General features: G+C 41.7%; 2 protein-coding genes across 2 annotated transcripts; both read right to left on the minus strand.

Annotated features, from left to right (window-relative positions):
- Positions 1–24: 24 nt before the first annotated feature.
- On the minus strand, positions 25–11,754 carry LOC132097055 (protein disulfide isomerase Creld1). The gene is made up of 11 exons (XM_059502692.1): positions 11,608–11,754; positions 10,049–10,170; positions 8,832–8,914; positions 8,601–8,711; positions 4,865–4,956; positions 3,736–3,915; positions 3,439–3,534; positions 1,686–1,769; positions 1,522–1,617; positions 1,306–1,446; positions 25–263 (listed from the first exon to the last, which is right to left on the minus strand). Exons 2-11 carry the CDS (start codon positions 10,163–10,165, stop codon positions 43–45), a joined length of 1,221 nt encoding a protein of 406 aa, XP_059358675.1. The 5' UTR covers positions 10,166–10,170; positions 11,608–11,754; the 3' UTR covers positions 25–42.
- Positions 11,755–15,469: 3,715 nt separating this feature from the next.
- On the minus strand, positions 15,470–26,723 carry wu:fl23c11 (interleukin-17 receptor C). The gene is made up of 16 exons (XM_059502956.1): positions 26,669–26,723; positions 25,952–26,137; positions 23,133–23,160; positions 22,925–23,053; positions 22,689–22,852; positions 22,225–22,339; positions 22,077–22,112; positions 19,093–19,235; positions 18,943–19,005; positions 18,479–18,530; positions 17,935–18,158; positions 17,697–17,750; positions 17,555–17,606; positions 17,331–17,426; positions 16,830–16,868; positions 15,470–16,751 (listed from the first exon to the last, which is right to left on the minus strand). The coding sequence occupies exons 2-16, from the start codon at positions 26,054–26,056 to the stop codon at positions 16,039–16,041; spliced, it is 2,013 nt and encodes a 670-aa protein (XP_059358939.1). The 5' UTR covers positions 26,057–26,137; positions 26,669–26,723; the 3' UTR covers positions 15,470–16,038.
- Positions 26,724–27,270: the final 547 nt, after the last annotated feature.

Here is a 27,270-nt window from a genome sequence, read left to right on the forward strand (position 1 = left end):
CACTGCTCCTGATCGACATGCACTCCCAGAGCTTGACGTCCATCAGCGTCCCTTAAGGAAGCCGTCCAGCACGCGGTCACCCTTCTCTGACAGCCAGTATCCTGCCATGGCCGCCAGTCCTCCGATGAAGATGGCCGTGAAGACCATGTCTCCTTTGGCAGCTAGAGTAGCGAGAGCACAGATCACCACGCCGAAGAACATCTGCTGGAGCACGAGCACCTCGTCATCCGTCATGTCATCAAACAAGCCCTTCTCTGGCCCCGCTGCGAGGACACAAACAGACCAGGTTACAGGAGCACAGGAGAGCTCAGTTACTCAGAAGGTGTCACCGTATAAACCCTATCCACCCTTCTCTCAGAAGTAGCCCTATGGGCAAGACTTAACAAGAAGAATACCAGCATGGAGTAAACAGTAAAACTGTTTGCACTATAAACCAGTGTGTTTCTGATTAAGATTTATTAACATGGTAAGACACACCCATTTTCGATATAAAGCAGCAAAACGAGAAAAAGGTGGATATCATAATCAAAATTAGGAGCTTCCTTCAAGTGCTCTTGGTCAGAATGTAATGGACAATTTTATATTCATTACTCTATAAAAGATACTTTCAGAAATGTCTTTTTGTCCATACAATGGAAGTCAACTGGTGTCAACGTTCCTTGTTTAAAATATCTTAAATTATGTTCCTGGGAAGAAAGTCATCCAGGTTTGCTGAGTTTTTGTTAAATGTGAGCCAAAATCATTACAATTAAGAGAAACAAAGACATTAACTACTTCAGTCTGTGTGCATTGAATTTATTTAATACACGAGTTTCATAATTTGAGTTGAATTAGTGAAATAAATGAACTTTTCCATGAGATTCTGATTTATTGAGATGCATCTGTAAAGGATGGCATGGAGTTCAAAACGAAACGCCTGAGAAGGACCTCTGAGGAGACACATTTTCATTATACACCTATGAAACGGGCCTGTATTATTTTCATTTATTGTGCTGTGAAATTGTTTTACAAAATTGTAATTTAGACTGAGACAGTAGAACACAAATAAAGAGAGGCTTGAGTCAATTCACCGACTTCTTTCTGAATCAAGTTTTCTTCATTGGAGCTCTTAATTTTGAACTCTCAAAGTAAATTAAATAGAATAATTTAACATTAAAATGACCCCCCCCCCACCCCAATTCTTAATTTGTCTCATCTCCTCTAAATCTTGCAGTAAATATTGTATGGTGGACTTTATATCATAATAATATCACGTCATGAGATTTGAATATGGTTCCTTCCTCCCGTGTTTGGACTGTAACTCACTCGGTGGCAGATTCTCCACACAGATGCTGTCCCGTCGAATGAAGCCCTCGGCACACTCGCAGCGGAACGAGCCCTCCTCATTAACGCAAGCTTCGTTGAGTCCTGGGCATGCGATGGCTCTCTCCGAACACTCATCGATGTCTGAGAAAGCCAGAGACTCATCAAACATCATCTCACAAGCATCGAATGTACCAGGGTTTATAGAAGTTGTGTTACCTAGACACTTAGCTCCAGTGAGTCTGAACCCTCGAGCACACTTCTTACAGCGAGCAGGTCCACTTCCCATACAGCCCACACACGCCTGATCACAGCCTGCACACAGCTACATGAGCACACACTCCAACACACATCTGCACTCGGAGCATTAGCGTGAGACTGACCTCTGCACTCATAAGAGCCGTCTGTGTTGAAGCAGTACGTGTTGGACGGACATCGAGCCAGTTCAGTGCCACATTCATCCACATCTGCAGCACACACACACACACACACAGTGTTAAAGAGCTGGGAATACTGCGGTTAACTGACGATCTTGTTGCAGCTTTACATTACCATTACCATCATGATCATGTTCAGACTATTGCCACACTCTGTTCTCCAGAGATAAAAACACAGAAAGACTTCAGTTTTGGTCTGTTCCCCACTCTAGCTTCACAGGAATACTACAGGACAAAGATGTTTTCTTCTGAGACAGCAGGGAATGAGGAATTTGATTTACGTAATTATTCAGTAAGCTGATAAATTATTGAGAATATGATTGTTTCTTGTTTATCATCGTGTCAGTGTTTTATTTGCAATAACACATCATTTATTACAACTGTAACATTACTATTCTAGCATTTGCTGTCTTTATTTCTTCAATTTCAAACATTATTATAACATCTAACTTTTATTTTGAAGGACAACCGTTTTCCTTGACTCTGAAACCGCACATTTCATGTTATGATTTAGTTTTTATTCTGATTAATCATGCCACTGTGTGCTTGTGTTGTAAATCTCCATTTGTGTTCCACACAGAAGCTCACATGGGTTTGGAACAACATCTCCACCCCAAAATGAACGTTTTGTCATTAATCACTTACCCTCTGTCGTTCCAAACCTGTCACAGCTTTGTTCGTCTTCAGAACACAATTTAAGATATTTTGGATGAAACCCTTGAGGCTTGAGACTGTCCCATAGACATATGTCCCATAAATAAATAACAGTGTCAACAGTTTTAGTTCAAATCAAAGCTAAATGCATGTAGAAACAGCGCATCCTTGTGGTGCGGAGGACACAGAAGAGCACACGCTGATGTGTAGGGTGGCCATATGCGCCGTTCATACGGGACACGTCCCAGACAGGGTTTTAATGATGCCAAAAATATCCAGGTTGACCGTTGTGTAACATTCATGAGAGCTATAAAGAGCAGAGCAGACGGCTCCTTATGCTTCTGAATCACTTTCATGTGTTTCTTCATTCATTTGGCTTGAAGCATTGTGGCGCACTTTGGTTTTTTTTTGGATTTGTGCGCAGCGACGCTTCAAGTCAATCGAACGAACAAACACGTGCGCATATTTGCATCGCTTTGATCGTTCCCTCTAGATCTCGCCTTCTCACACGCAGCCCCACGATTGGTCGATTATGTACAATACCTGCATGTTATTGGCCATACTGTTCTGGATGTTTTAGGTATTATTCAAATCCTGGCTGGGACGTGTCCCGTATGAACGGCGCATATGGCCACCCTAGTGATGTGGACAGACACAGAGGAGACCGTTGACAAAAGAAATAATTGAATAAAGTTGTTATTTTTGTTTTCTTCGCTTACAAAAAGTGTTCCCGTCACTTCACATAACCCTGATTGCACGTCTGAAGGCAGATGGACTATTCTGATGATGTCTTTCATACCTTTTCTGGACCTTGACACTCTTATTTATTTAGCAATCTATGGGACAGTCACAAATCTTCAAAATATCTTAAATTGTGTTCTGAAGATGAACAAAGCTTTTACAGGTTTGAAACGACATGGGAATAAGTGATTAATGACTAGATGTTCATTTTGGGGTGGAGAATCCCTTTAAGTAAAGAGGTTTCATCTCTTGCTTTAAGTCAGTGTTTGATAGTTTGACTAGCTCTGAATCTGGTGTCACTCACCGACACACTTGTTGCTGTGAAGGATCCATCCAGGCTTACAGTCCAGACATGTGCTGTCTTGTGGTCCTGTGCACTTTTTACAGGAATGATAGCAAGCTACGTACAACAGGAAACAATGTAACTTACAGTCAATATATATATAATTGCCTGAGCTGGCAACATTTACTACATTCATTTCTTTCTTTTTCTAATCTCTAGTCTCGCTTCAGCTGAAGTGTAAGTTTATCAGCAAGCACGAGTGCAGATCACATATAGAGAATTCACACTTCACCCTAGTGATCAGATGAGACCAGTTACCTGAGCAGGGAGGCTGTGTGTGGTTGGAGCTCTTTTCTCTGTAGTATCCGTCAGCACAGTCCTGACACAGGACGCCCGAGTATCCCGGGTCACAAACACAGTCTCCATCTCCCAGACGTGTGCCCTCGCCCTCACAGCGGCCCAGACCTCCACACACTCCTCCAGGACCAGACGGACACTCTGCACACACACACACACACACACACACATAAAGACTGATCAGCATGTGTGTGTGAATGAATGGACCAAATCAAAGTTTTTATGCTTTCTCACTGTTTTATGTGAAAAGGTGCGCTGTTGAAGACAAGTTAATTCACTTTATTTGCTTTCAAATATACACGTTTCATATCATTATTGGATGCTTTAATATAATTGTGCATACTGTGTGTTGCATCATTGCATGCAATTACATAAACTTGTGAACTAAGTTGAAATGTAAAAGAACGGATCAGATTTCCCTGTTTGCTCATGGATTAGGGGTGATAAGGTTGTTAATAAAGTTCAGTTTCTTGCACAGACTGATTGTTTCACTTCACAAGACCTCAGTATATCGTCAGGACCACAGGGATTCATTTTCTCTTGCATGTTTTTTTTTGCGTGTTTTCTTATTATAATTGACTGATTGATTTTATGAATGATCAAAGACCACAGTTTCAGCTAAAAATCTTCTTGACTGATCTACTGAAGAAAGTAAGTCACCTCTATCTTGAATGGCCTAAGGGTGAGTTTTACAAGTTTTACCCTTTAACAGTCTGCTTCTGTGGACAATATGGGAGAGCCAGTCAGTTTGTGTTTCAGAGCAAATATGATATTTGTTTTGTCGTAAGGCAGAGATACTCAAATTACCTAGCCTTGGGGCCAATATGACAAAAAGACGTTTAACCAGAGATCATTGAATCAAATGACAAGGTAGCAGAAATAACATGATTTTAATTTGGTTTCAGAATGTGCAAAACATCAAAATCCAGCAACGACTTCACAACCGATTCTGATGGCCCTGTCTACTAACACAATCCATTACTAGATCAGGAGTGTGATAAGCATATGGGGGAAAAGTTGTTCCAGTTTCACACAGAGGTGTGTGTGTGTGTGTGTGTGTGTGTGTGTGTGTGCGTGCGTGTGCGATCACCTGTGCATTCGGGCCCGTAGTGTCCAGGTGGGCAGCACAGTCTGAGCTCCTCAATGCACAGCCATTGGAACAGGTCTGGAGCTTCCTGCTGTCTGTAACCTCACACACAACACATTCTCATGCATACAACATCTCGCGTATCAGTTAACAATTAGGCACACTTCACGCTAACATCTAATAGGACATTAAACACACCCAGGTGAGTTTACTCAGAGTAAACAGACAATAATTCATTCTCTCAGGATATGCACATAGCCAACTTATGCTCTGAACAGAACCTGTTTGATCAGTCTTTCTTTTTAAAATGTAGCATTAAGCAAACCGTACAATCTTTGTTCACAGTCATCAAAAACTTCAGTGTCAGTGAAGCATGGCTCAGAGAGTAAAGAGTGAAAATTGTGACCCTGGACCACAAAACCAGTCGTAAGAGGATCATTTTTTTCTTTCAACTGATGTATGGGTAAGGACAGGATAGGACAATATTTGGTCGAGATACAACTAGAATCTGCAAAACAAGTTTTCCACATGAAATTCTATATATATATTTATTTATGGTAGTAAATAGGATTGTAACGACATACCAGTATGACAGTTTATCACAGTTTGAACGTGCACGGTGATCACACCGTAAACATATGCATATCTACAGTTAAAGAAATACACAATAATACACACAATCTGATGAATGAATAAATCAAAAGTGATAAGACATGTGTCTGTGAAGCAAGATGAGACTGCTATATAAATAATCTGCTTGTTTCTGCACGTCTCTGAGTGACGCCGTTTATCTACTACATACTGAAGTACGCATGACACTAATGGTGTTATCAGTGTCTACATAAACATGAACATCCCCAAAGCTACTCCGAGAGAAAACTTAAACATTTCCCTTCCGAAGGGGACTTCGAGCTGCGTCCTCTAGGGGACTGGCGTCTTAAGCATACATCTAAACACTAGGCCTACATAACATGGACTGTGACGTCATCACCTGGTGCGGGAGCCGGGAGAACATGTCCTCCTCTTTCTCACCTTCAGGACTGTTTTGTTTGAAGCATGCATTTCTGGTAAGAATGATTACTCCTCATAAGCATGGTGAGCGTTTAAGAAGCGTGGGGATCCGTGTCCTCGTTCTATGACACCAGATGACTCAAAAACTCTTTGCTTCTTATGTTTTGGGGGAAGAGCCGGTGCGTGATGTCATCGAGGGAGCAGTTTTCTATGAAAAAGCTCCACTCTCGTTTGTCTCTCTTTTGAGGAAAGAGGGACAGTTAACACTGCTGTTATCACAGTCCTGCAAAGGTTAAAAAGCAAATTTACTCATAATTGCTATTTGCGGCAAAACACGAGGGCAGTTGCGTTTTAGATTAGACATATAAGCGTGAGTGTGTGTGACCTGTACGTGTCAGTGAATGGTGGGTTCTTTTTGTAAAATAAAATAATCCTGTCAGAAAAACTGCATAAAAACCTTTTATAAACATATTTAACATTTTTTCATGTTTCACTGTGGATGAGACAAGGTTTGCAAAATGCTTGAAAACGCTAGTGTGAACGGAGAGCATTTTAAAACGGAAACGCCGTTTTCAAATGCATCTGGATTAATGTAGACGTAGCCTTAGGTTTATCAGGCTGATCTGCTGAAAGGTCTGGATAAGGGTCAGGGTCTATCTCCTGATAAGGTGGCTGAGTTGCGTCGCACCACAGATCTTGCTCTACGTGCCACTTCGTGTACTGTTACTTCCTCTACAGTCAAAAATCTGGGTGTTATATTAGACAGCAACTTGTCTTTTGAAAATCATAATTCCAATGTTACAAAAACTGCATTCTTCCATCTTAGAAACATTGCCAAGCTACGAAACATGTTATCTGTTTCTGATGCAGAAAAGCTAGTTCATGCATTCATGACCTCTAGACTGGACTATTGTAATGCACTTCTAGGTGGTTGTCCTGCTTCGTCAATAAACAAGCTACAGGTCGTCCAAAATGCAGCAGCTAGAGTCCTTACCAGGTCAAGAAAATATGATCATATTACCCCAATTTTACAGTCTCTGCACTGGCTACCTATTAAGTTCCGTATCAGTTACAAATTATCATTACTTACCTATAAGGCCCTAAATGGTTTAGCTCCTGCGTACCTAACTAGCCTTCTACCACGCTACAACCCATCACGCACCCTAAGGTCACAAAACGCTGGACTTTTGGTAGTTCCTAGGATAGCAAAGTCCACTAAAGGAGGTAGAGCTTTTTCACATTTGGCTCCCAAACTCTGGAATAGCCTTCCTGATAATGTTCGGGGTTCAGACACACTCTCTCTGTTTAAATCTAGATTAAAAACGCATCTCTTTCGCCAAGCATACGAATTATGTATCTCTTAAATTGTGAGTGTAGTTGCATCTGCATTTTTATTCTTTAGCTTTGGTTAAACTAATTTTACTTTGTTGGAACATCAGCTATGCTAATGATGTCTCTGTTTGTTTCTCTGTTTCTGCTGGGATCTTCATCCCGTGGTAACTAGGATTTACACAAGCTCCAGTCTGGATCCAGAACACCTGAGAAGAGATGATGCTGACCCTCAGAGGACCCCAGATGATGCTAACCTTGAATCAACAACAGAACTAACAATTATTGCTACATGTGTGACTGCATCATATAATTACTATTAATTAATAATATTGATAGTTCATCATCTAGCTGACTACGTCTTGTATTATTATTATTATTTTTATTTTTCTAAAATCCTGTCAAACGTGCACAAACTACTAGCTACTACTAAATATTGTAGAAACATAATTTTCTGTAAAGTTGCTTTGTAACGATTTGTATTGTAAAAAGCGCTATACAAATAAACTTGAATTGAATTGAATTGAATATATTGCGGTGATTAATATGCACGATATTCTTATCAAGAACTAATTAATGTCGGGCTGTGTATGGGAAGGTTCCCATAAACTCGGTCATTTCCCGCCACGTGACACTTGTGAAGAGAGGTGCACTGACATGGCAGAAGAAAACAGGGAAGCTTTAGTACAGAAACTTAAGACTTTGTTGAAGGATTGCACAGTCACAATGACCACAGACATGAGGATTATCGGAAAATTAGTTATTTGACAATCACATGCCATTTCATTAGTGAGGATATGGAACTGGTGAATAAAACCCTGACAACTACAATGTTCCCTTTGGAAGAGGCAAAGACAGGAGAAAATATCAGATGGGAGATATTGAAACTACTGGTGACAAAGTTTGGCCTTGATGCTTCCTCTCTCAGCAAAAAAGTATGGGTGACTGACATTAAATTAGCTCTGCGGCCTTACCAGAGATTAGACTGCACTGACCATGTCATTAACACGGTACTGTGTCATGGACTCGAGATCGCAGAGTTATCCAAAGCCCACGGTGCTCCGGACATAGGAGATACCTTTTCTTCTGCTAAATCATTAGTCAGATAAATAAACAGTCAGGGTTGGCTGCGCAGCTGTCAACAACATTGCTGCAAATAGGAGACACTCGGTTCAGTACGGTGTACCTCACACTGACTTCTATACAGGCCATTTATCATGTTCCCTGTAGAAATGAGTGATCCCCTTCTAGCAGGATCCCATTTCTGATGTCCCATCTGAGACAACTGTGTGATTTATGACTGGTTTTGTGGTCCAGGATCACAAATGTAAAAAAAAAAAAAAAAAAAAAAAACCTTTACCGAATATGTAAATCACCATTACACAAAGAAGACGGGCACCTGTGAAACCACCATGTCTCCACCTGGTCCTCGATCTGCTCCAGCAGTCTGTTGCAGTCAAAGTCAGACTTGTCACACACAGCCTCTACGATCTCTAACAGACGCGTTTCACTGCGCACACACACACACACACACACACAACAGGCTTTGAAACAAAGGCTTGCAGACCAAACATTAAGATCACATATATGAGGATGACTCTGTTCTGTAATAATAAGTACAGATGTTTACCTGCGTGCATATTTTGCCAGTTTCTCCTCTTCCCAAGCCGTGTTCCCTCCTCCGAAATTCTTATTGGCTGTTTGCTCCAAACCCTAACGAAAGAAGCACCATCATCTGAACTCAAAATATAACACCTTAACACTGGTTTAGAGAATGATGCATCAATCACACAACGGTGTATATTCACAATATATATGCAGAGGTTTCACAGGTCAAACTGAACAAGACTGGGATTTTGATGATTAGAGTAGTTTCTCAGGTAAGTTTTCTGTTATTTTGGGGACTTTTATATTAAGATGTTTTATTTAAATCATTTAAAACAGTTTATTATTATGTTTTGTTATATGTGTATATAAAAGAACATGTTTATATAAACAAAAAAATAGATGTCTGCACATTTACTATTCATTAAATAGATTTTTAAAATGGCAAAAATTGCAGCTCTAGAAAGTTTATTTACAAAAAAGGACGGGGACTGTGCCTGATGAAGACCGACTGGTTGAAACATTGTCTTTTTCATGTGTGTTTGTGTGTGTGTGTGTGTGTGTTTTGTTTAGTTTTTTGTTTTTGTTTCCTCATATAGATGGACCCTGTTGAAAAAAACAGCCAATGCTGGTTAGATGTTTAGAATCATGTCTGCTGGTTCGAGCTGGTTTGAGCTGGTTTGAGCTGGTTTAAGCTGGTTTGAGCTCATTTGAGCTGCTTTGAGCTGATATGAGCTGGTTTAAGCTGGTTCGAGCTGGTTTAAGCTGGTTCGAGCTGGTTTAAGCTGGTTTGAGCTGATTTGAGCTGGTTTGAGCTGATATGAGCTGGTTTAGGCTGGTTTAAGCTGGTTCGAGCTGGTTTAAGCTGGTTTGAGCTGATATGAGCTGGTTTAAGCTGGTTTGAGCTGATATGAGCTGGTTTAAGCTGGTTCGAGCTGGTTTGAGCTGATTTGAGCTGGTTTAAGCTGGTTTGAGCTGATATGAGCTGGTTTAAGCTGGTTCGAGCTGGTTTAAGCTGGTTTGAGCTCATTTGAGCTGGTTTTAAGCTGGTTTAAGCTGGTCCTAAGTATCTAGCTCCTGCTCAGGACCAGCTCAAACCAGCATCCACGCTTCTAAACACACCTAACCAGCATATGCTGTTTTTACAACAGGGAAGCTGACTGAATCTGCTATTCGACTCTGAGGTAAGTTAGAGTTCGTGACATCAGAACGAGCAGTAGCTAGTGAATGTGATCCCCAGACCTTGATGAAGCGGTCCGTGAGTGTTCGGCAGGTCTGACAGGGCGCCGTCCTCACCGTCCCCACAGACAGGAGCGAGCAGAGCACCAGCACAGACACCAGTGGCCACGACCAGCACATACCTCCTGCACACACACACACACACACACTGTCCCAGTGCACTACAGACCAGCCCAGGCTACTCTCAGACAATCACTTACTGTACTGCCATTACTGTACGTTATGATTCTGACGAACCGTTTTATAAAGAAATGAAATAGAAAAATGTATGTTCAACCTGAATATTCCTGATCTATGCTACAGAGGTAAACAAGAGAAGGGAATGCGCTTAACAACGTGAATTGTTTTTGGGTTAAAATATTGAAGATTGAACCTCTTGATCCCAGGTTATATTTATTACAAATTTCTCCTCTGAATTTTAAAATGACCACACATGAAAGATTGTTAAGTCCTAATGCCTTGCCTTAGAAAAGTTGACCTATTTTTTGAAAAACAAACTTCATATTTTTTGGTCCATCTGGAAAGTGTTCTATGAATTTTTCGGAGAGTCTAGAGTCTAGTCTAGACTTTTGTGGAATTGATGGACATTGAGAGTATACAGAAAAGTGTGTTATTGCTTTTATTTCTTTTTTAAGGGTATTGAGTCTTTAAGTTCATGTTTTTTTTTGTTATAATGAAAACATTAACTGTTGTCTTAACCTATATGACAAAGTTTGAAAACAAAATTGTAAAAAAAAAAAAAAAATACTATACTATTTACTATAGCAATAAGTTTTTTTTTTATTATTATTAATTTTTATTAACTTCCCCATTCCTGCTATTTTACAATTTTTGGTTACACTTTATTTTAAGGTGTCCCTGTTACAGTGTAATTATACATTTACTGAGTAATATGAATAAACTATGTGTACTTACTATATGATTAGGTGTAGGATTAGGGTTTGGCTTAGGGTTCTTGCATCTAATTATGCGTAATTTATTGTTATTATAATAGTAAGTACATCAGTAACAAGGGCACCTTAAAATAAAGTCTTACCAACTCTTTGAATTCCATGATATTGCCCAATGGTTCCTGACTGTGGGAATCCTGTGTGATATATGAAATATGATGAAACATTGCTTTACATTTCACTTTCACTGTTATGTTGACCATAGTATTAGTAATAAAAAGAGAAGTGTGAGGTGTGGTTCTGACTGTAAACCCGAGACACGCACAGACTGATTCGAGCTCTCGTGGCTCTGAAACATCACTTCCTCTTCCTGTGTGAGATGTGTTTATGGGCTGATCTGATGTGATCTGTGATGTGATGCTGATGCTGTGTGTAGGCCAGACCAAAGATGACTGACTGACTGACTGACTGCTGGAGTTCATATACTCTCGCAACACTACAGCTCTAGTCTTAATATAAACGCTGTCATTCATTGCATTACTCATCTACACAAGATTCGTTAAATTGCAACAATGTTACTGCGACGCTGCACCGAAACACTGTTTCATTCACAAGATTGTAATTGATCATTATGTAAACCGAAGTGCGATGATTTTTGTTCCGTATACTCACTTTGTAAGACTGCGTTTGGGCGGTGAGCAGCTTCCAAATGCTGTCGACAGAAACACGTCTTCGAGGAGCAGTTATAATAATGATCTCGCTGCACTGAACATCTTCTAGCTCATTCTGTGTATGCTGCGGCTGTTCGCTCAAGCCCCGCCTCCGTCTGTAAACGACCAATCCTTATCAAGCAAGGATTCTGATGCGCCAATCACAGACCGCCGTGTGCCAAAATGAAAGTAGTGGATCACGCCTCGTCATCGCCCAGCAGAGCGAATAACATTTTATTTAACCTTACGGCCATTTTTTTATATTGATCAACAAAAGTATATTTTATTATTACTATTTAATTATTATTATTATTATTATTATTATTATTATTATTATTATTATTATTATTATTATTATTATTATTTGCTAAACACATCATGCGGTCTGGCACACAATGGACTGACTTGTTAATATATAGTCAAGTCAAGTCAAGTCTGCTTTATTGTCAATTTCCACATGTACAGTACATACATACAGAGAATCGAAATTGCGTTACTCTCAGACCCTGGTGCATACAGATAACATTAACATTAAAGCCTAAAAATCTAGATCAAATATAAAATGTAGATACAACTATACAATAAGGGAATGTAAAAAAAAGGCATATAATAAAAATAAAGTTAAATAAAGCAGCGCAAGGCAAATGACAGATATAGTGCAAATCAATGAAGTGAACAACAGTGCAGATAAAAGATTTTTAGTGCAGGTAGTGGAATGACGTCAGTTCCATGCTGGTCAGTGGTGCCTGGGGGAGAAGAGGGGAGGGGGGGCAAGTTCGGGAGCGAGTTCAGCTTCCTGACAGTCTGGTGGATGAAGCTGTCCTTCAGTCTGCTGGTCCTGGCCTGGAGACTCTGCAGTCTCCTCCCTGATGGCAGCAGACTGAAGAAGCTGTGTGACGGGTGTGTGGGATCACCTGAGATGCAGAGGTATTTGCGAGTGAGACGGGTTCCGTAAATGTGCTGGAGGGAGGGGAGAGAGACAACAATGATCTTCTCAGCTGCTCTCACTATGCGTTGCAGAGTCTTTCAGCAGGACGCGTTGCAGGCGCCATACCACACAGTGATGCAGCTCGACAGGATGCTCTCGATGGTGCCTCTGTAGAAGGTGTACATGATGGGGGGCGGGGCTCTGGCTCTTCTCAGTTTGCGGAGGAAGTAGAGACGCTGTTGTGATTTCAGTCCAGGAGAGGTCCTCTGTGATGTGCACACCCAGGAACTTGGTGCTGCTCACTCTCTCCACAGTCGCACTGTTGATGGTCAGAGGAACGTGCTGAGTGTGCACTCTCCTGAAGTCAACAACAATCTCCTTCGTCTTCTCCACGTTCAGAGAGAGATTGTTGTCACTGCACCACTTGGCCAGGCGGCTCACCTCACTCCTGTAGTTTGTCTCATCTTTGTTGCTAATGAGACCCACCACAGTCGTGTCATCTGCAAACTTAATGAAGAGGTTGGAGTTGTGTGACGGTGTGCAGTCATGGGTCAGCAGAGTGAAGAGGAGGGGGCTCAGCACACATCTTTGGGAGGCCCCAGTGTTCAGTGTGATGGTGCTGGATGTGTTGCTGCCGACCTGTACTGCCTGAGGTCTTCCAGTCAGAAAGTCCAACAGCCAGTTGCACAGCGAAGTGTTGAGCCCCAGCTGAATCAGTTTGTAAATGAGCTGTTGAGGGATGATTGTGTTGAATGCTGAACTGAAGTCTATGAACAGCATTCTGACATATGAGTCCTTTTTGTCCAGATGTGTGAGTGCTGAGTGGAGGGTAGTGGCGATGGCATCATCGGTCGAGCGGTTGGACCGATATGCAAACTGGAAGGGGTCCAGGGAGGGGGAGAGGGCAGACTTGATGTGGTGCATGACTAGCCGTTCAAAGCACTTCATGCGGATGGGGGTAAGTGCAACAGGACTGTAGTCATTGAAGCAGGATGGAGATGGCTTCTTCGGAACTGGAATGATGGTGGTAGTTTTGAAACATGTGGGAACAACAGCCTGACTCAGTGAGATGTTGAAAATGTCTGTGAAGACATCAGTGAGTTCTGCTGCACAGTCTCTCAGTACACGCCCAGGGATGTTGTCAGGACCCGGCGCTTTGTGTGCATTGATCCTGCTGAAGGATCTCCTCACGCTGTCTGAGGTCAGCGTCATCACCTGGTCACCGGGAGGAGGTGAAGTCTTCTATGCAGTGGTGCTGTTTTGTTGCTCAAAGCGAGCGAAGAAGGTGTTCAGCTCGTTCAGTAGAGAGATGTTGCTGTCACAGGTCCGTGGTGGGGGCTTGTAGTCCGTAATGGTCTGTATCCCCTGCCGCAGGTTCCTAGTGATGATGTTGAACGGGGGAATATACACCGAAATGAGCAGTATAGCAGTATATTCCTTCGGCAGATAGAACGGCCGGCATTTAATAATCATAAACTCCACCAGGGGTGAGCAGTGTTTGTTGATCACAACAGTATCGTGGGACCACGCGTCATTGATGTAAACAAAAACCCCGCCACCGCGGGTTTTTCCTCCCGTGACGAGAGCTCTGTCCGCTCGATAGCATGTCAGCTGGTCGAGCTGAATAGCGCAGTCTGGAACACTGTTGCTGAGCCATATTTCCGTGAACACAAAAACACAGTCTCTTACAGTCCTCTGAGTTGAGCGTAGTAATCGAATGTAGTCCAGTTTATTGTCCAACGAGCGTACGTTAGCGAGTACGATGGTGGGGATAGATGGCTTGTGTGGGTAAGCAGTTAGCCTAGCCCGGATACCTCCGCGTTTACCCCTCTACTGCTTCCTTTCACACCGCTTGTGTCGCCTCCGCTGTGGGCGAGATGCAGTAGTGGGGGTCGGTGATGGTGAAGGCCTCTTTAGCAGACCGAGATCCCGCAGCTGTTCTGCGTGTGCGGAGTTTAACTGTAAAAATGCAGTTCTGCCAACATCGAGCAGAAACTCGCGACTGTATTTGCGCTTACAGACAGGTAGACGCGACGACGACGTACAAAAACACTGCGACTCACAAGACAAAAAACACGAAAACACCGTTCTGTCGGGACAGAAAGAAGCCGCTGCGTGTGAACGTGCCGCCATCTTGGTATAGCAAGTTCATTGTGTGTCAGTTTGCATGATTATATCTCTTACGTAATTTAAAATAAAATTTTAACGCACTTCAGGCCATTTAATTAAACAAAACAATCCCAAATTGTTTAACATTATTTTACAATTAAACCGATAAAGAGACTGGGACTAGTTGTCATAATTTTTACTGTAGAGACACACAACTTGAAGTCACACATATAAATAAATGAAAATAAAACTGGACAAAACACAAATCATTCATGTAACCGTACATCTGACTCAAAAGCTTACATGTACATCTTATATGAGAGATATAGCTTATTACAGCCTTGGTGCCCCCTCTATACTCCAGAAGCCACGGCAGTTTAATTGTGCACCCTTTTTTCTGCCATGTTGTGTCAAGAGGGAGTCCAGCTGGTCTTATGTAAGACAGGCTCTTGTCCATCCTGCAGACTATATTCTGAGCTTGAGATAAGGTATATGTTCACACATCATATATACATTTTTACATCAGTGTCAGACAATGTCAAGGGTACACGGTGTCTTCCTGTCTAAAGATGCGTCACATTAGCAAACTGTAGACAAGATGTCATGGGTGGAAAAGCTCCATTGTCTATTGTAAATAGTGATATATATAAAGCACAGCTCACACATAAGTTCAGCTTTCTTTTGGTGAAGGAGCTGAATCCACATGATCCAGATGAAAATGCCAAATTCCAGATCATGGACTCCTTTTGAAATGACTGGATTTCACCTGTGAACTTTCACTAAGTGTGCACTAAAAATGTGCTGAAAATGCCCTCCCCCTAAGTCCATCTGAGATCAGAATGAGTTTGTTTCTTCATCAGGTTTGGAGAAATGTAGCACTGCATCAGTGTCTCATCAATGGATGCTCTGCAGTGAATGGGTACCGTCAGAATGAGAGTCCAAACAGCTGATAAAAACATCCCAATAATCCACAGCACTCCAGTCCATCAGTGAACATCTGGAGAAGACAAAAGATGAAACAAATCCAGCATTAATATGTTTTTAACTCAAATACATAGAGTCTATAATCCATAATAACACTTCCTCCAGTGAAAAAGTGTTCTGGTCTGAATCAGGAGAGAAATCTGCACAGATCAAGCAGCGTTTAAACAGCTCTAAACAAATCTGTGAGAGACAACATGAGATGCACTTTTTCACTGGAGGAAATGTTATTATGGATCATGGACTCTTAATGCTGGATTTGTTTCGTCTTTTGTCTTCTCCAGATGTTCACTGATGGACTGGAGTGCTGTTTTTATCAGTTTATTGTGGTTCCTGACCTGATGTTGTCACACCAGAGGTCTGGTTGAGACTAGTTTAGACCCATCCTTCAGAGCTTGTTTTGGTGTGGAGAGCAGGGCTCGTCTGGTCTGTCTGTAGCGGGACAGTTTCCTCTGCCCCAGGCTCTACAGAGACCTTAGGGAGCCCTCGGAGTGAGCGGGACACTGCTCTGGATGCCAGCGCTCGCCCCCAGCGCTCTGACACCCTGTGTCCCTCACCAGCCCCTCGCCTCAGCTCCATTATGAAGTCCAGACTCTGAGAAGGCAGGCTGAACAGAGGCAGCTCCCTGAAGAACTCCGGCAGGGCCGTCGCAGGGCTCTGCCCATCAAAGTGGACCAGCATGAAGCGCTGTCCAGCTCGACCCAGCAGATAGTCGGCCAGAATGCAGCTCAGCGATGCGTTGAAGACCTCGGAGCACGTCGGTGACTGAACACCTCTGTCTACCCACGTCTGTCTTTCTTCTTCTGGTCTCTGCTGGGCGACTCGACAGCCCCATTCCTCGGCCCGCTCACAGGCCGCCTGGGTCAGGACCAGCACCGCCTTGCCCCCGTGCCGCTGAACCCGGTCCAGACAGGAGTGCAGCCAGGGCACGGGTCCCAGAGCACTGATATCCGAGCGGCTCCACAGGTCAAGAGAGACGCTGAAGCCCACGGCGGAGAGACTGGAGCACAGACGGCACACCAGGTCAGAGACGGCTTGGTCAGCATCGGGAGGACACACCAGCAGCACCTCCACCCCCCCCACAGTGGCTGAAAACACATGAGCGTCACTCACAACAACTACAGGAACTGACCACCAAGAGAAGAGAGAGCATGAAGGAAACTCACGCGTCACATCGTCCACCTTCAGCCATCTGAACACACAGCCTGTTATATAGAGAGAAGGGTTATTAGCACTCCAGCTCACATGATACACGTTCTACACAATAATCCAATTGTAGAGCCAAATCTGGGGTTCAGAACTTTCCGAATCTGAAAGAGGAGTGGCTTCATTCCGATTGAGGAAAATCAGTGCATGTAAAGATACCTATTAAGGACTGATTAATTGACTGATGTCCCAACCACCATTTCAGCTAATATTGCAGCTAATATTATTATTTTAAAATGAGAGAAGTCTCTTCTGCTCACCAAGGCTGCATTTATTTGATCAAAAATACAGTATAGACTGTAATATTTTGAATTATTATAACTGATATAAATGTAAGTATCTGTTAAAGTGTAATTTATTTCTGTGATGTGCAGCTGTCATTACTCCAGTCTTCAGTGTCACATGATCTTCAGAAATCATTCTGATCTCTCATGTGTCAGTGTGATCCGTGTTGTACTCACTCTTCAGTGTCCCCTGCACAGCATAGGCTGCCAGCACGGACAGACCCACGAGCAGCGCACACAGCACCAGCGGCACGCTCCAGCGAGCCCTCGACACTGCAGCACGCAAACATCAGCTGTTACTAAATCACTGCTTCAGCTGCAGTGCATTATGGTGCAGTACTGAAGTACTATAGCACATTACAACTGCTCTCTAATCAGAACTAATAAATTAGAGTTCTTGCCTTCAAAAGGACACACTGGTCCCAGGTAACCATCCATTCCTGCCACATTAACCTGGACAAGAGACACAATGCTTCCAGATCTTCAAAACACACAGGTATGTCAGAAACAGACTGCAAATGTGATCAAATATGTATTAGGTACCTGCAAACACAATGAAGGATGACGATCCACTTGTAGAAACTCTCCTTCTAACTTCTGCAACGGACAGAAGAAAAAAAAAGTAAGTATCAGAGAAGTGAATGGTTTTCTCTGACTTATACTGTAAGTGAAGCCTCGCCATAATTACTTCTTACAGTTCTTGTTCTTATGGTTTTAATGGACCGCTAACCCGTAATATCAAACTTCACCATCATATTTGACATCAGGAGTACGTTCGCACCCAGTGTCTGTGGTCAGTCTGCTTCCAGCTGTCGTTCAGCCGGGTGTGGACCGGAGATCTGCTGCTGACCGCCTGACAGCTGCTGTCCAGTCCTGAGCCCTTCCTGCACAACCACAGCTGAGCCTCCAGCCTGCAGGGGGCGCTGAGACTCCACACCAGAGCTGGCTGCTGGAGACGAGTCTTATTCTCTGCCAGAGACACGGACACGCTGGAGCCTGAGACAGCTGAGGACCAAACCAGAAGCAGACACTCATGATGTTACAGGGTCTGCACTGAGCTGACACTCTATGGACTGCATCTGTAGCATGCACCAAGAATATCTTTTCAACGCTTTCTTCAGTTTGTCAAAACAAACAAAAGTCCCATATAAAGCATATGAGCTTACAGTGGAAATCTAGAGAATGGAGGTTTAAAAGGGTGTATAGTGCTTCTCTTCATCGTGAAAAGAGCGTGTCCACTAGAAAGCCACTTCCAACCTGTAAACTCTTTGATTTTATCAAGGTGTGGCTATATAATCAGAATATGTTTGAATGCCGTACTGTACCTGGTTCATTCAAAAATGGGCAATACTCTCTTCGGAGAAACTGTCCCCAAATCTATGCCAAAGTAGAAACAGAATAAGCATCAATTAAAAAGCAAGAAGAACTGCAAAAACAATAACATTACTAGGTAATATTTACTTTCTTGGTAGACATGATGTTCACGTTCGAATATAAACATTGCTGTAATAGCTTTCAGTCTTCAATGTAACTTATATAACACATTTACTCTGTATGTTTGCATGTGGTAATTTAATATATGATGAGTTTCTATTTAGTTGTTTAGTAATTCAATAATTAAACTTTTCCTTAATCCTCCCAGTAGCTTGTACAATTCTAAACCATGTCTGAAACTTTGTATGACAAACACTTGTGTTTTCCAGTCTGTTTATGATGAATCACTTGTATTCCTCTGAAGTGTCTGCTAAATGAATCAATATAAATGTAAACAAAGGTTTGGTGGCATTACCTCAAAGCACAGACAGGGGGCGACAGAGCCGAGTGGAATCTTAAACTCATGGCTGGCGTTTTTCTTTACATTAAGCAAGAGACAGACAAACAAGTTCAAACATAAATGAAGCAATTAAATGTAAATGTATGAGAGAGAAGCGTGACATACCCATTCCACCTTAACACAGCGTCCCTTCCTCTCCAGCTTCTGGCACACGCTGAACTCCTGAAACCTCTCTTGGTCTGCACTGGTCACATACAGTATCACTGCTCCGCTCACGATATCAGTTTTCCTGAGCAGTGTGGGAGCTGCTGGAAAACACAGCTAATGAGAGGAGGTCCTAGTGGCCCACTGATGGGCATGCACTACACATCTTTGAAAAAAACCTCTTTGACCTTTAATAATTTTGGCACCCTTGGTTAATATGAGCAAAATAGACAAAACAGTAAATATTTGCTTTGGCAGTTTTGTCCTCTTGTTCTTGGATTCAAAATAATCATAAAAATGTTTTTATCCAACATTTGTGTGCAAAAAAAAATGACATATATTGGCCCCACACAGTGAATCAGTTGTTTAAGTAACTAATGAATCTATAAGAATCACAGCTGGAGACTGCAGACACTAATTGGTTTATAGGGTTAGAAAGTCTCCAAACCTATAAACAGACCTGTCACATGTTCCTTGTTTGTGTGTGTGTGTGTGTGTGTGTGTGTGTGTGTGTGTGTGTGTGTGTGTGTGGCCGCTCACTGGACCACATCCATCTGATGTTAGTTCTTATATTACTTCACTTCTGTTCTCCTGTCTATAGTCCCTGTGTTTCCCTTGTGCTTTGTCAGTTGTTGAATGTAAAATAAATAAAGTTTATTTCACTTCTCCATTTTTTTGTTTATTTATATATACATGTGTTTCTTTATCTCATCTTAGCTTTTATCATCTATGTGTGGTTTTTGTCTCTGTATACTGGAAGTTTGTGACACTAAAACAAACTCCTCGTATGCGCAAACATCCGTGGCAATAAACTTGTTCAGTTTACCCATGCTTTTGTTCCTGGTTTTCTGTGTTTCTGGTTCTTTGTTTATTTTTACTTCATTAAACTACCTTCAAATAGATCGCCTCCGCTTCTCTGCAGCTGCACCTATATTACAGAACAACTGGATCTGGCAGGAGTCCTTCTGATCCTTCTCCCACAGTTTCTGGACATGGCCTACCACACGCATTTTACAGACAATTCACTCAGAACCTTTTATCGTGCTGGACTTGATGAACCACTATCCTGTGATGGTCCTTGAGGGAATTTTCAGCTATTTGTGTGCCCCAGCTCTTCAACTGAGTGGAATCCCTCTTTACTGTGTGAGAAAGGGAACAGGATCCATCATCTTAATGTTGCTCTGACACAGCCACAGGGGTCTCTCTTGAACTCCATGACTGCTCTGACACGACCATGTCCATAAACTCTATGTCTCCTGATCCACTGTTGTGGTCTTCTGCTCCTCTTTGGCCTCCTGATTGTAGTTAGTCTTGTTAACCCCATTATATATAAGCCCTTGTGTTTTCTTCTGTTCTTGTTCAAGTCTTGTCCATGTATAGATGTTGGCCTTGTTGGTGAACTCAGTTTTGTTCTTTGCATTTTTAATGAAATCAGGCTCCAGTTCACCCTGGTTTCTGAGTTCACCTTTGTGATAAAGTATGGTGAAGCATTCAAAATCAACAGATATTAAATTAGCATCTAAATAACCCTGTCACAGAAATAAAACTGGGCTTCCAGCAGGCAAACTGATGTTATAGCTATAATAACTCAGGAAAGTAAAGGGGTCCAGGGTTCCTGATCAGCTGAGATCCTTCTGCAGGGAGGCATGAGGACTGCAGATGTGGACAGTGTAATAAACTCCAGTGTCTGTCATGTAATAAGACTTGAAAGTGAAAGTCATGGCATTTGCCAAGTATGGTAACCCATACTCTGAATTGGTGCTCTGCATGTAACCCATCCAAGTGCACACACACAGCAGTGAGAAGTGAACACACCCCCGGAGCAGTGGGCAGCTATAGATCCAGCACACAGAGAGTAACTGGGGGTTCAGTGCCTTGCTCAAAGGCACTTCAGTCATGAGTATTGAGGGAGGAAGAGAGCACTGTTCATTCACTCCTTCCCAACTACAACTCCTGCCAGCACCGAGACTTGAACCGGTGACCTTCTGGTAACTAGTCCGGCTCTCTAACCATTAGGCCACAGCTGCATTTGCAGGGAGATGCAGTAGGAAGGACAGCTGATCATCCTTGCTGTGGTAAACCATGTGTACCATTCTCCTGAAGTGTCCACCCCTTTCTCCCCAGGTGTGTTTGATGTTGGAAGAGTGGAGTAACGTCTCACAGCAAGACCTTCCATGAGGACGAGACGCACACACACACTTTGTTCAGGCACTCATTACTCTCTTCTGTTTGTCAAATGCCTGTGTAAATTGTTCAGTTTATGTCTCCGTTGTTTAACTTTTTATGTTTTTCATTTTAAACAAACATTTGCACATTACAAAATTAGCAGGAAATAAAATCGGTTGAAATCGAGAAAACATTTCTCTCTTTATATATATTTTATTTTAATTACAAATACAATTTCTTTCAGTTATTTTACTTTTATAAAAAGTGTTTTGAGTAATAAACTATTTTAATGTCTATGGCTTGTTTAGCTCATATTTGTCAAGTGTTTAAACTGTGGAGAATATGTAAATCATACAGTTACTGATTTAAGGACTCTTCTGCTGCCAGAACACTTAGTACTGAAACATCTGAAACAAGACCTTACTATGTGTGCACTACCTCTTAACTCTTAAAGGCAATAACCAATGTGTACTTTCATGACACTAAACCAGAAACCCGTGACTTTTCCCTGAGCTGCCCTAGATGAATCAATTTTATCTTTTGGGTAAACTTTTCCGTAATGGATTAGTGTTTGTCAGTAATATTTGATTTCACAGCAGCTTCAGTTGCTGCTTTTTACACAAGGTGTGTTGGCATTCACTGAGGCAGTGTCAACTTTAAAGTGCATTCAGTCTACACACTTCATCAGAATACATGATGCCATGGAAATCGAACCCGTGATCTGCAGCTTTATTACTGTCACTCTACCAGTCACATGAACTTGACACCGGATAACTTACCTTTACAGAAGATGGCATCCAGACCCTTGGAACACGCTGTCAAAAACAGAAAGATGTATTAATGCCATCCATCAACAAGTGTTAAGCAGACATTCATGCATCTCAAATACTGCGTGAAAGAGGTGTGCATGTTTTGCAGCATATTTACCTTCCTCTTCTGAAGGGAGAACAACACGTTTAGTGGAGTTTGAGTATGAAGAATGGACTAGGACGAAACTGCCGAGTTCTGCCTTCGATATGTTCACCACAAAAGAGATCCAGACCTAAACACTTCACAAATCAAAACCCAACTAGAAAAGGTTTAAATACTGATTTTAAATGTCGGCTTGACAAAGGCTCGCCCAACAGTGGAAAACTGTCTGAAGCTGAGGCTTTAAGTCTAGTCTTGAGAGAACTTGCAGGTATGCAAACCTGGTCTTATCTAAATACTTGAGCAGATTAAAGAGAGATATGAAAGAGATCTGAAAGCTGAAATGTGGTGCTAGAGTATTGCTATGCCATTACTAAGGCCTTCTTCTTGCTAGACCACTGGTATGTGATAAATAGATGGATAGATGGATGGATGGATGGAGATGGATAGATAGAGATGGATAGATAGATCCTGTGTTTGACCTGCAGTGCAGTGCTGTCATCAAACGCTGTAGAGTGGACTGTGAAGTGAAGCACACTGGAGTGGCGCTGTGAAGAGTACGTGTAACACACACTAACAGCGATGTGATGCATGTCCTCTGTCCCTTCTTCACCACTGCCATCACCTGTCACAGGCTGATCTGCACCTGACACAGCATCAACACACCTCAAGAAATAATCCTGCGGTTCAGAGAAACTCTACTGTGATGATGACCCACCTGTGACTGTGACGTTCACCAGGACTTTCAGGCACAAGCTCCAGGCCTGCTGCTTCTGGCACTGCACAACGTAGGCATCTAGACTGCTCACCAAGACATGCTCGTCCTCCTGAATACAAGTAGGGCCACCTACCACAGGACAATCAGACAAATGAAGCCAGTGAAGTATCTGCCATACGCTGACTCATACAATAGTCTGTTTTCTTACCTGCTTTTACTCCACAGTGAATGATACCCTACAGAGACAAAACAATGAACAAACATACACTCATATCAGCACTACACAACTTACACAGAAAGCCATATATTCTTTCAAAAACATGCACAGGTCACATATCGTGACAAAATCTAAATGTTTTGCTCGAAGACAATAACACCTATATTTCAAGACCATCGAGACTCAGGGATACAAATATTAAAAATTACATTAAGGTCTATATTATTGTCATTTCAATAAAACAAACCTGTATTACAGTTGTATATGCATTCAATTGTGGTGGCATTTTTTGATATGCATAGATTGTTGTAGATAACAGCATATCTCTACAAAGCTCATGTGTGCGTGTATGCAGAAAATTAAACACATGCACACAACTCTCCACAGCAAACAACAAAATGTTTAACTTCCTAAAACTTACACAAGTCCACCCACTCTATGACACACACACACACACACACACACACACACACACACACACACACACACACACACATGTAAATCTACCTTTCACACGAAACTACAAAAATGTTTAGATGATCAAAACACTTCATTCTGCATGATTTTTAAGCCTGCATGATTTATAAGATTTATAAGATTCATAAACCAAGAAATGTCCGCAGAAAGACAATGATTTTGGATATTGGCATCTTTGTGAGGATTTTTTTTCCCTATAATGTAGGGTATAGACTGAACCACACACACGTTTATCTAAATTGGGTAACTCCATAGGCGTAATGGATTTTATTCTGTACAAACTATATATTCTACACCTAAACCCACTAGGAAGCTTTTTTACAGTTTAAAAAACAACAACCTTTGTTTACTTTACAACCCAAATTCCGGAAAAGTTGGGACGTTTTTTAAATTTTAATAAAATGAAAACTAAAGGAATTTCAAATCACATGAGCCAATATTTTATTCACAATAGAACATAGATAACGTAGCAAATGTTTAAACTGAGAAATTTGACACTTTTATCCACTTAATTAGCTCATTTAAAATTTAATGCCTGCTACAGGTCTCAAAAAAGTTGGCACGGGGGCAACAAATGGCTAAAAAAGCAAGCAGTTTTGAAAAGATTCAGCTGGGAGAACATCTAGTGATTAATTAAGTTAATTGATATCAGGTCTGTAACATGATTAGCTATAAAAGCTTTGTCTTAGAGAAGCAGAGTCTCTCAGAAGTAAAGATGGGCAGAGGCTCTCCAATCTGTGAAAGACTGCGTAAAAAAATTGTGGAAAACTTTAAAAACAATGTTCCTCAACGTCAAATTGCAAAGGCTTTGCAAATCTCATCATCTACAGTGCATAACATCATCAAAAGATTCAGAGAAACTGGAGAAATCTCTGTGCGTAAGGGACAAGGCCGGAGACCTTTATTGGATGCCCGTGGTCTTCGGGCTCTCAGACGACACTGCATCACTCATCGGCATGATTGTGTCAATGACATTACTAAATGGGCCCAGGAATACTTTCAGAAACCACTGTCGGTAAACACAATCCGCCGTGCCATCAGCAGATGCCAACTAAAGCTCTATCATGCAAAAAGGAAGACATATGTGAACATGGTCCAGAAGCGCCGTCGTGTCCTGTGGGCCAAGGCTCATTTAAAATGGACTATTTCAAAGTGGAATAGTGTTTTATGGTCAGACGAGTCCAAATTTGACATTCTTGTTGGAAATCACGGACGCCGTGTCCTCCGGGCTAAAGAGGAGCGAGACCTTCCAGCATGTTATCAGCGTTCAGTTCAAAAGCCAGCATCTCTGATGGTATGGGGGTGCATAAGTGCATACGGTATGGGCAGCTTGCATGTTTTGGAAGGCTCTGTGAATGCTGAAAGGTATATAAAGGTTTTAGAGCAACATATGCTTCCCTCCAAACAACGTCTATTTCAGGGAAGGCCTTGTTTATTTCAGCAGAACAATGCAAAACCACATACTGCAGCTATAACAACAGCATGGCTTCGTCGTAGAAGAGTCCGGGTGCTAACCTGGCCTGCCTGCAGTCCAGATCTTTCACCTATAGAGAACATTTGGCGCATCATTAAACGAAAAATACGTCAAAGACGACCACGAACTCTTCAGCAGCTGGAAATCTATATAAGGCAAGAATGGGACCAAATTCCAACAGCAAAACTCCAGCAACTCATAGCCTCAATGCCCAGACGTCTTCAAACTGTTTTGAAAAGAAAAGGAGATGCTACACCATGGTAAACATGCCCCGTCCCAACTATTTTGAGACCTGTAGCAGAAATCAAAATTGAAATGAGCTCATTTTGTGCATAAAATTGTAAACTTTCTCAGTTTAAACATTTGCTATGTTATCTATGTTCTATTGTGAATAAAATATTGGCTCATGTGATTTGAAAGTCTTTTAGTTTTCATTTTATTAAAATTTAAAAAACGTCCCAACTTTTCCGGAATTCGGGTTGTATTTTATTTTAGTTTTACAATGGGGACATCCCCAAAGGGTGTTTTCTTTTTAGATTTTGCCAGGTTTAGCTCACTTTTGGATACAAATATGTCCCCAAAATATGGTTGAGTAGGTACACACACACCCACACACACTTCCCCTCAACAAACAGTCAGATTCCCAGTAACTGTATCCATGTAGAAACATGTCTGAGCTGGAACCTCTGCGAATCAACTATTAGCTGACAACAGTTAGAAAGAGGACGGAAACAGGTTTATAACAGTTTTATGGCTTCAGCTAATTGTAGCTACTTTAGTATTGATCTGCTTGTTTATTACTAACTTTAAAAAGTGAACTTTTTAGAAATACAGACGTGTTGAAGGTACTGTAGCCTACCTGTCCACAGGTGAGCGCATGATCCTCGCGGAGCTCGATCCTCTCCAGTGCCTGTGTGAAGATACACAGCGGCACAGAGACCAGCAGCAGGGGCCACACACTCATGACACACTCACACACACAAACTGGATGCTGTCTGGAGTCCCACTGAAACTCAACAGCTCCCGCCACTCAGTTCACAAGAGACTGAGAGAGAGAGAGAGAGAGAGAGAGAGAGAGAGAGGGAGGGAGGGAATTTATCTAAAAAAAACCTTTTGAGCTATGGCTTCTGCCTAGTTAAATAGTAATATGTACCATCAATACTTCAAACATTCCCTTACAAAAAACTGACCATGGATTTACTACAAAAAAAGTCTAATTTAAGTCTCTTTACCTTATTAAATTGGCTTGTAAAAAGAGTTAAAGTTAACTTTTAAAGGAGCTGAAAATGGCTTAATTTTTATTTTAAAAAAAGTTAATGTAAAAACACATGTAGTCATGACTTAATTGATCATATAATGTTTTACAGTAAAATAATCATTGTTCGAAAGATTCACATAACTGAAAATGCAAATGAAAGCTGCTATATTCTGTGTTTGTGTGTGTTCATGTAAAATCATTCATGGCAGGTTATTATCAATCTGAAAACGGGTAATACACTGAATGTATTCATTAGTAAAGCAGGAACTGAAAGCTGCTGTCTTTTGTTCCGTGGGTTAGGAAAGTGAAATGACTCACCATGTGTTCCTCAGGAGCAAGTGTTAGAGGTGTGTGGTGAGCAGAACTCTACAGCTGTTTTACAGGGAACTGTTTGGAATAACAAATATCCTCCTACTCCACCCAACAGCAGCACATCAGCACAAACACTTCACACTCTTTCAGAAACACTCGCTCAATATTTACTTCAGAAACAGCTACCTCAAATATAACTAAAATATTGATTTAATACACTCAACACTCTAATGCATAGTGTGACAGATGAGATCATATATCATTGATGCTGTACAATAAATCAAATGCATAATCTTTTTTTATTTATCAAATCCAGGCAGTTACAGTTAAATAATTATAGTTCAATTCTTGCAGCAATGTTACCTGTCATGTACTGACCAGTTTCTTGAGTTTACCATAAATGCAAAAAAATGCTCAGATTGCTAACTTCACCTTCACAGGAATGAGCACTGCGTTAACTTATCTTTTGATAACGCTTGTGTAGCTGCATAAACAAACTGCATTTCAGCTCTCCAAAGCAGATGGGCCATCTGCCTATTTAAGTTGGCACTAAATGGCATTTCATCAGAATATTTCAACTGATAAGCAGCAGCATTAACTTCTACAGC

The sequence above is a fragment of the Carassius carassius genome, chromosome 21, assembly GCF_963082965.1.
Source record: "Carassius carassius chromosome 21, fCarCar2.1, whole genome shotgun sequence".
NCBI lineage: Eukaryota > Metazoa > Chordata > Actinopteri > Cypriniformes > Cyprinidae > Carassius > Carassius carassius.

Coding starts and splice junctions, on each gene's coding strand:
- LOC132097055 (XM_059502692.1), bottom strand. CDS start 10,165: ATGTGCTGGTCGTGGCCACTGGTGTCTGTGCTGGTGCTCTGCTCGCTC. Junction 1,770..3,438: donor TCACAGCAACAAGTGTGTCG/GTGAGTGACACC, acceptor TGTGTGCTGCAG/ATGTGGATGAATGTGGCACT. Junction 1,618..1,685: donor CGGCTCTTATGAGTGCAGAG/GTCAGTCTCACG, acceptor AGCTGTGTGCAG/GCTGTGATCAGGCGTGTGTG.
- wu:fl23c11 (XM_059502956.1), bottom strand. CDS start 26,056: ATGAGTGTGTGGCCCCTGCTGCTGGTCTCTGTGCCGCTGTGTATCTTC. Junction 23,161..25,951: donor ATGCGCTCACCTGTGGACAG/GTAGGCTACAGT, acceptor TTGTCTCTGTAG/GGTATCATTCACTGTGGAGT. Junction 17,427..17,554: donor ACCAGTGTGTCCTTTTGAAG/GCAAGAACTCTA, acceptor TGCGTGCTGCAG/TGTCGAGGGCTCGCTGGAGC.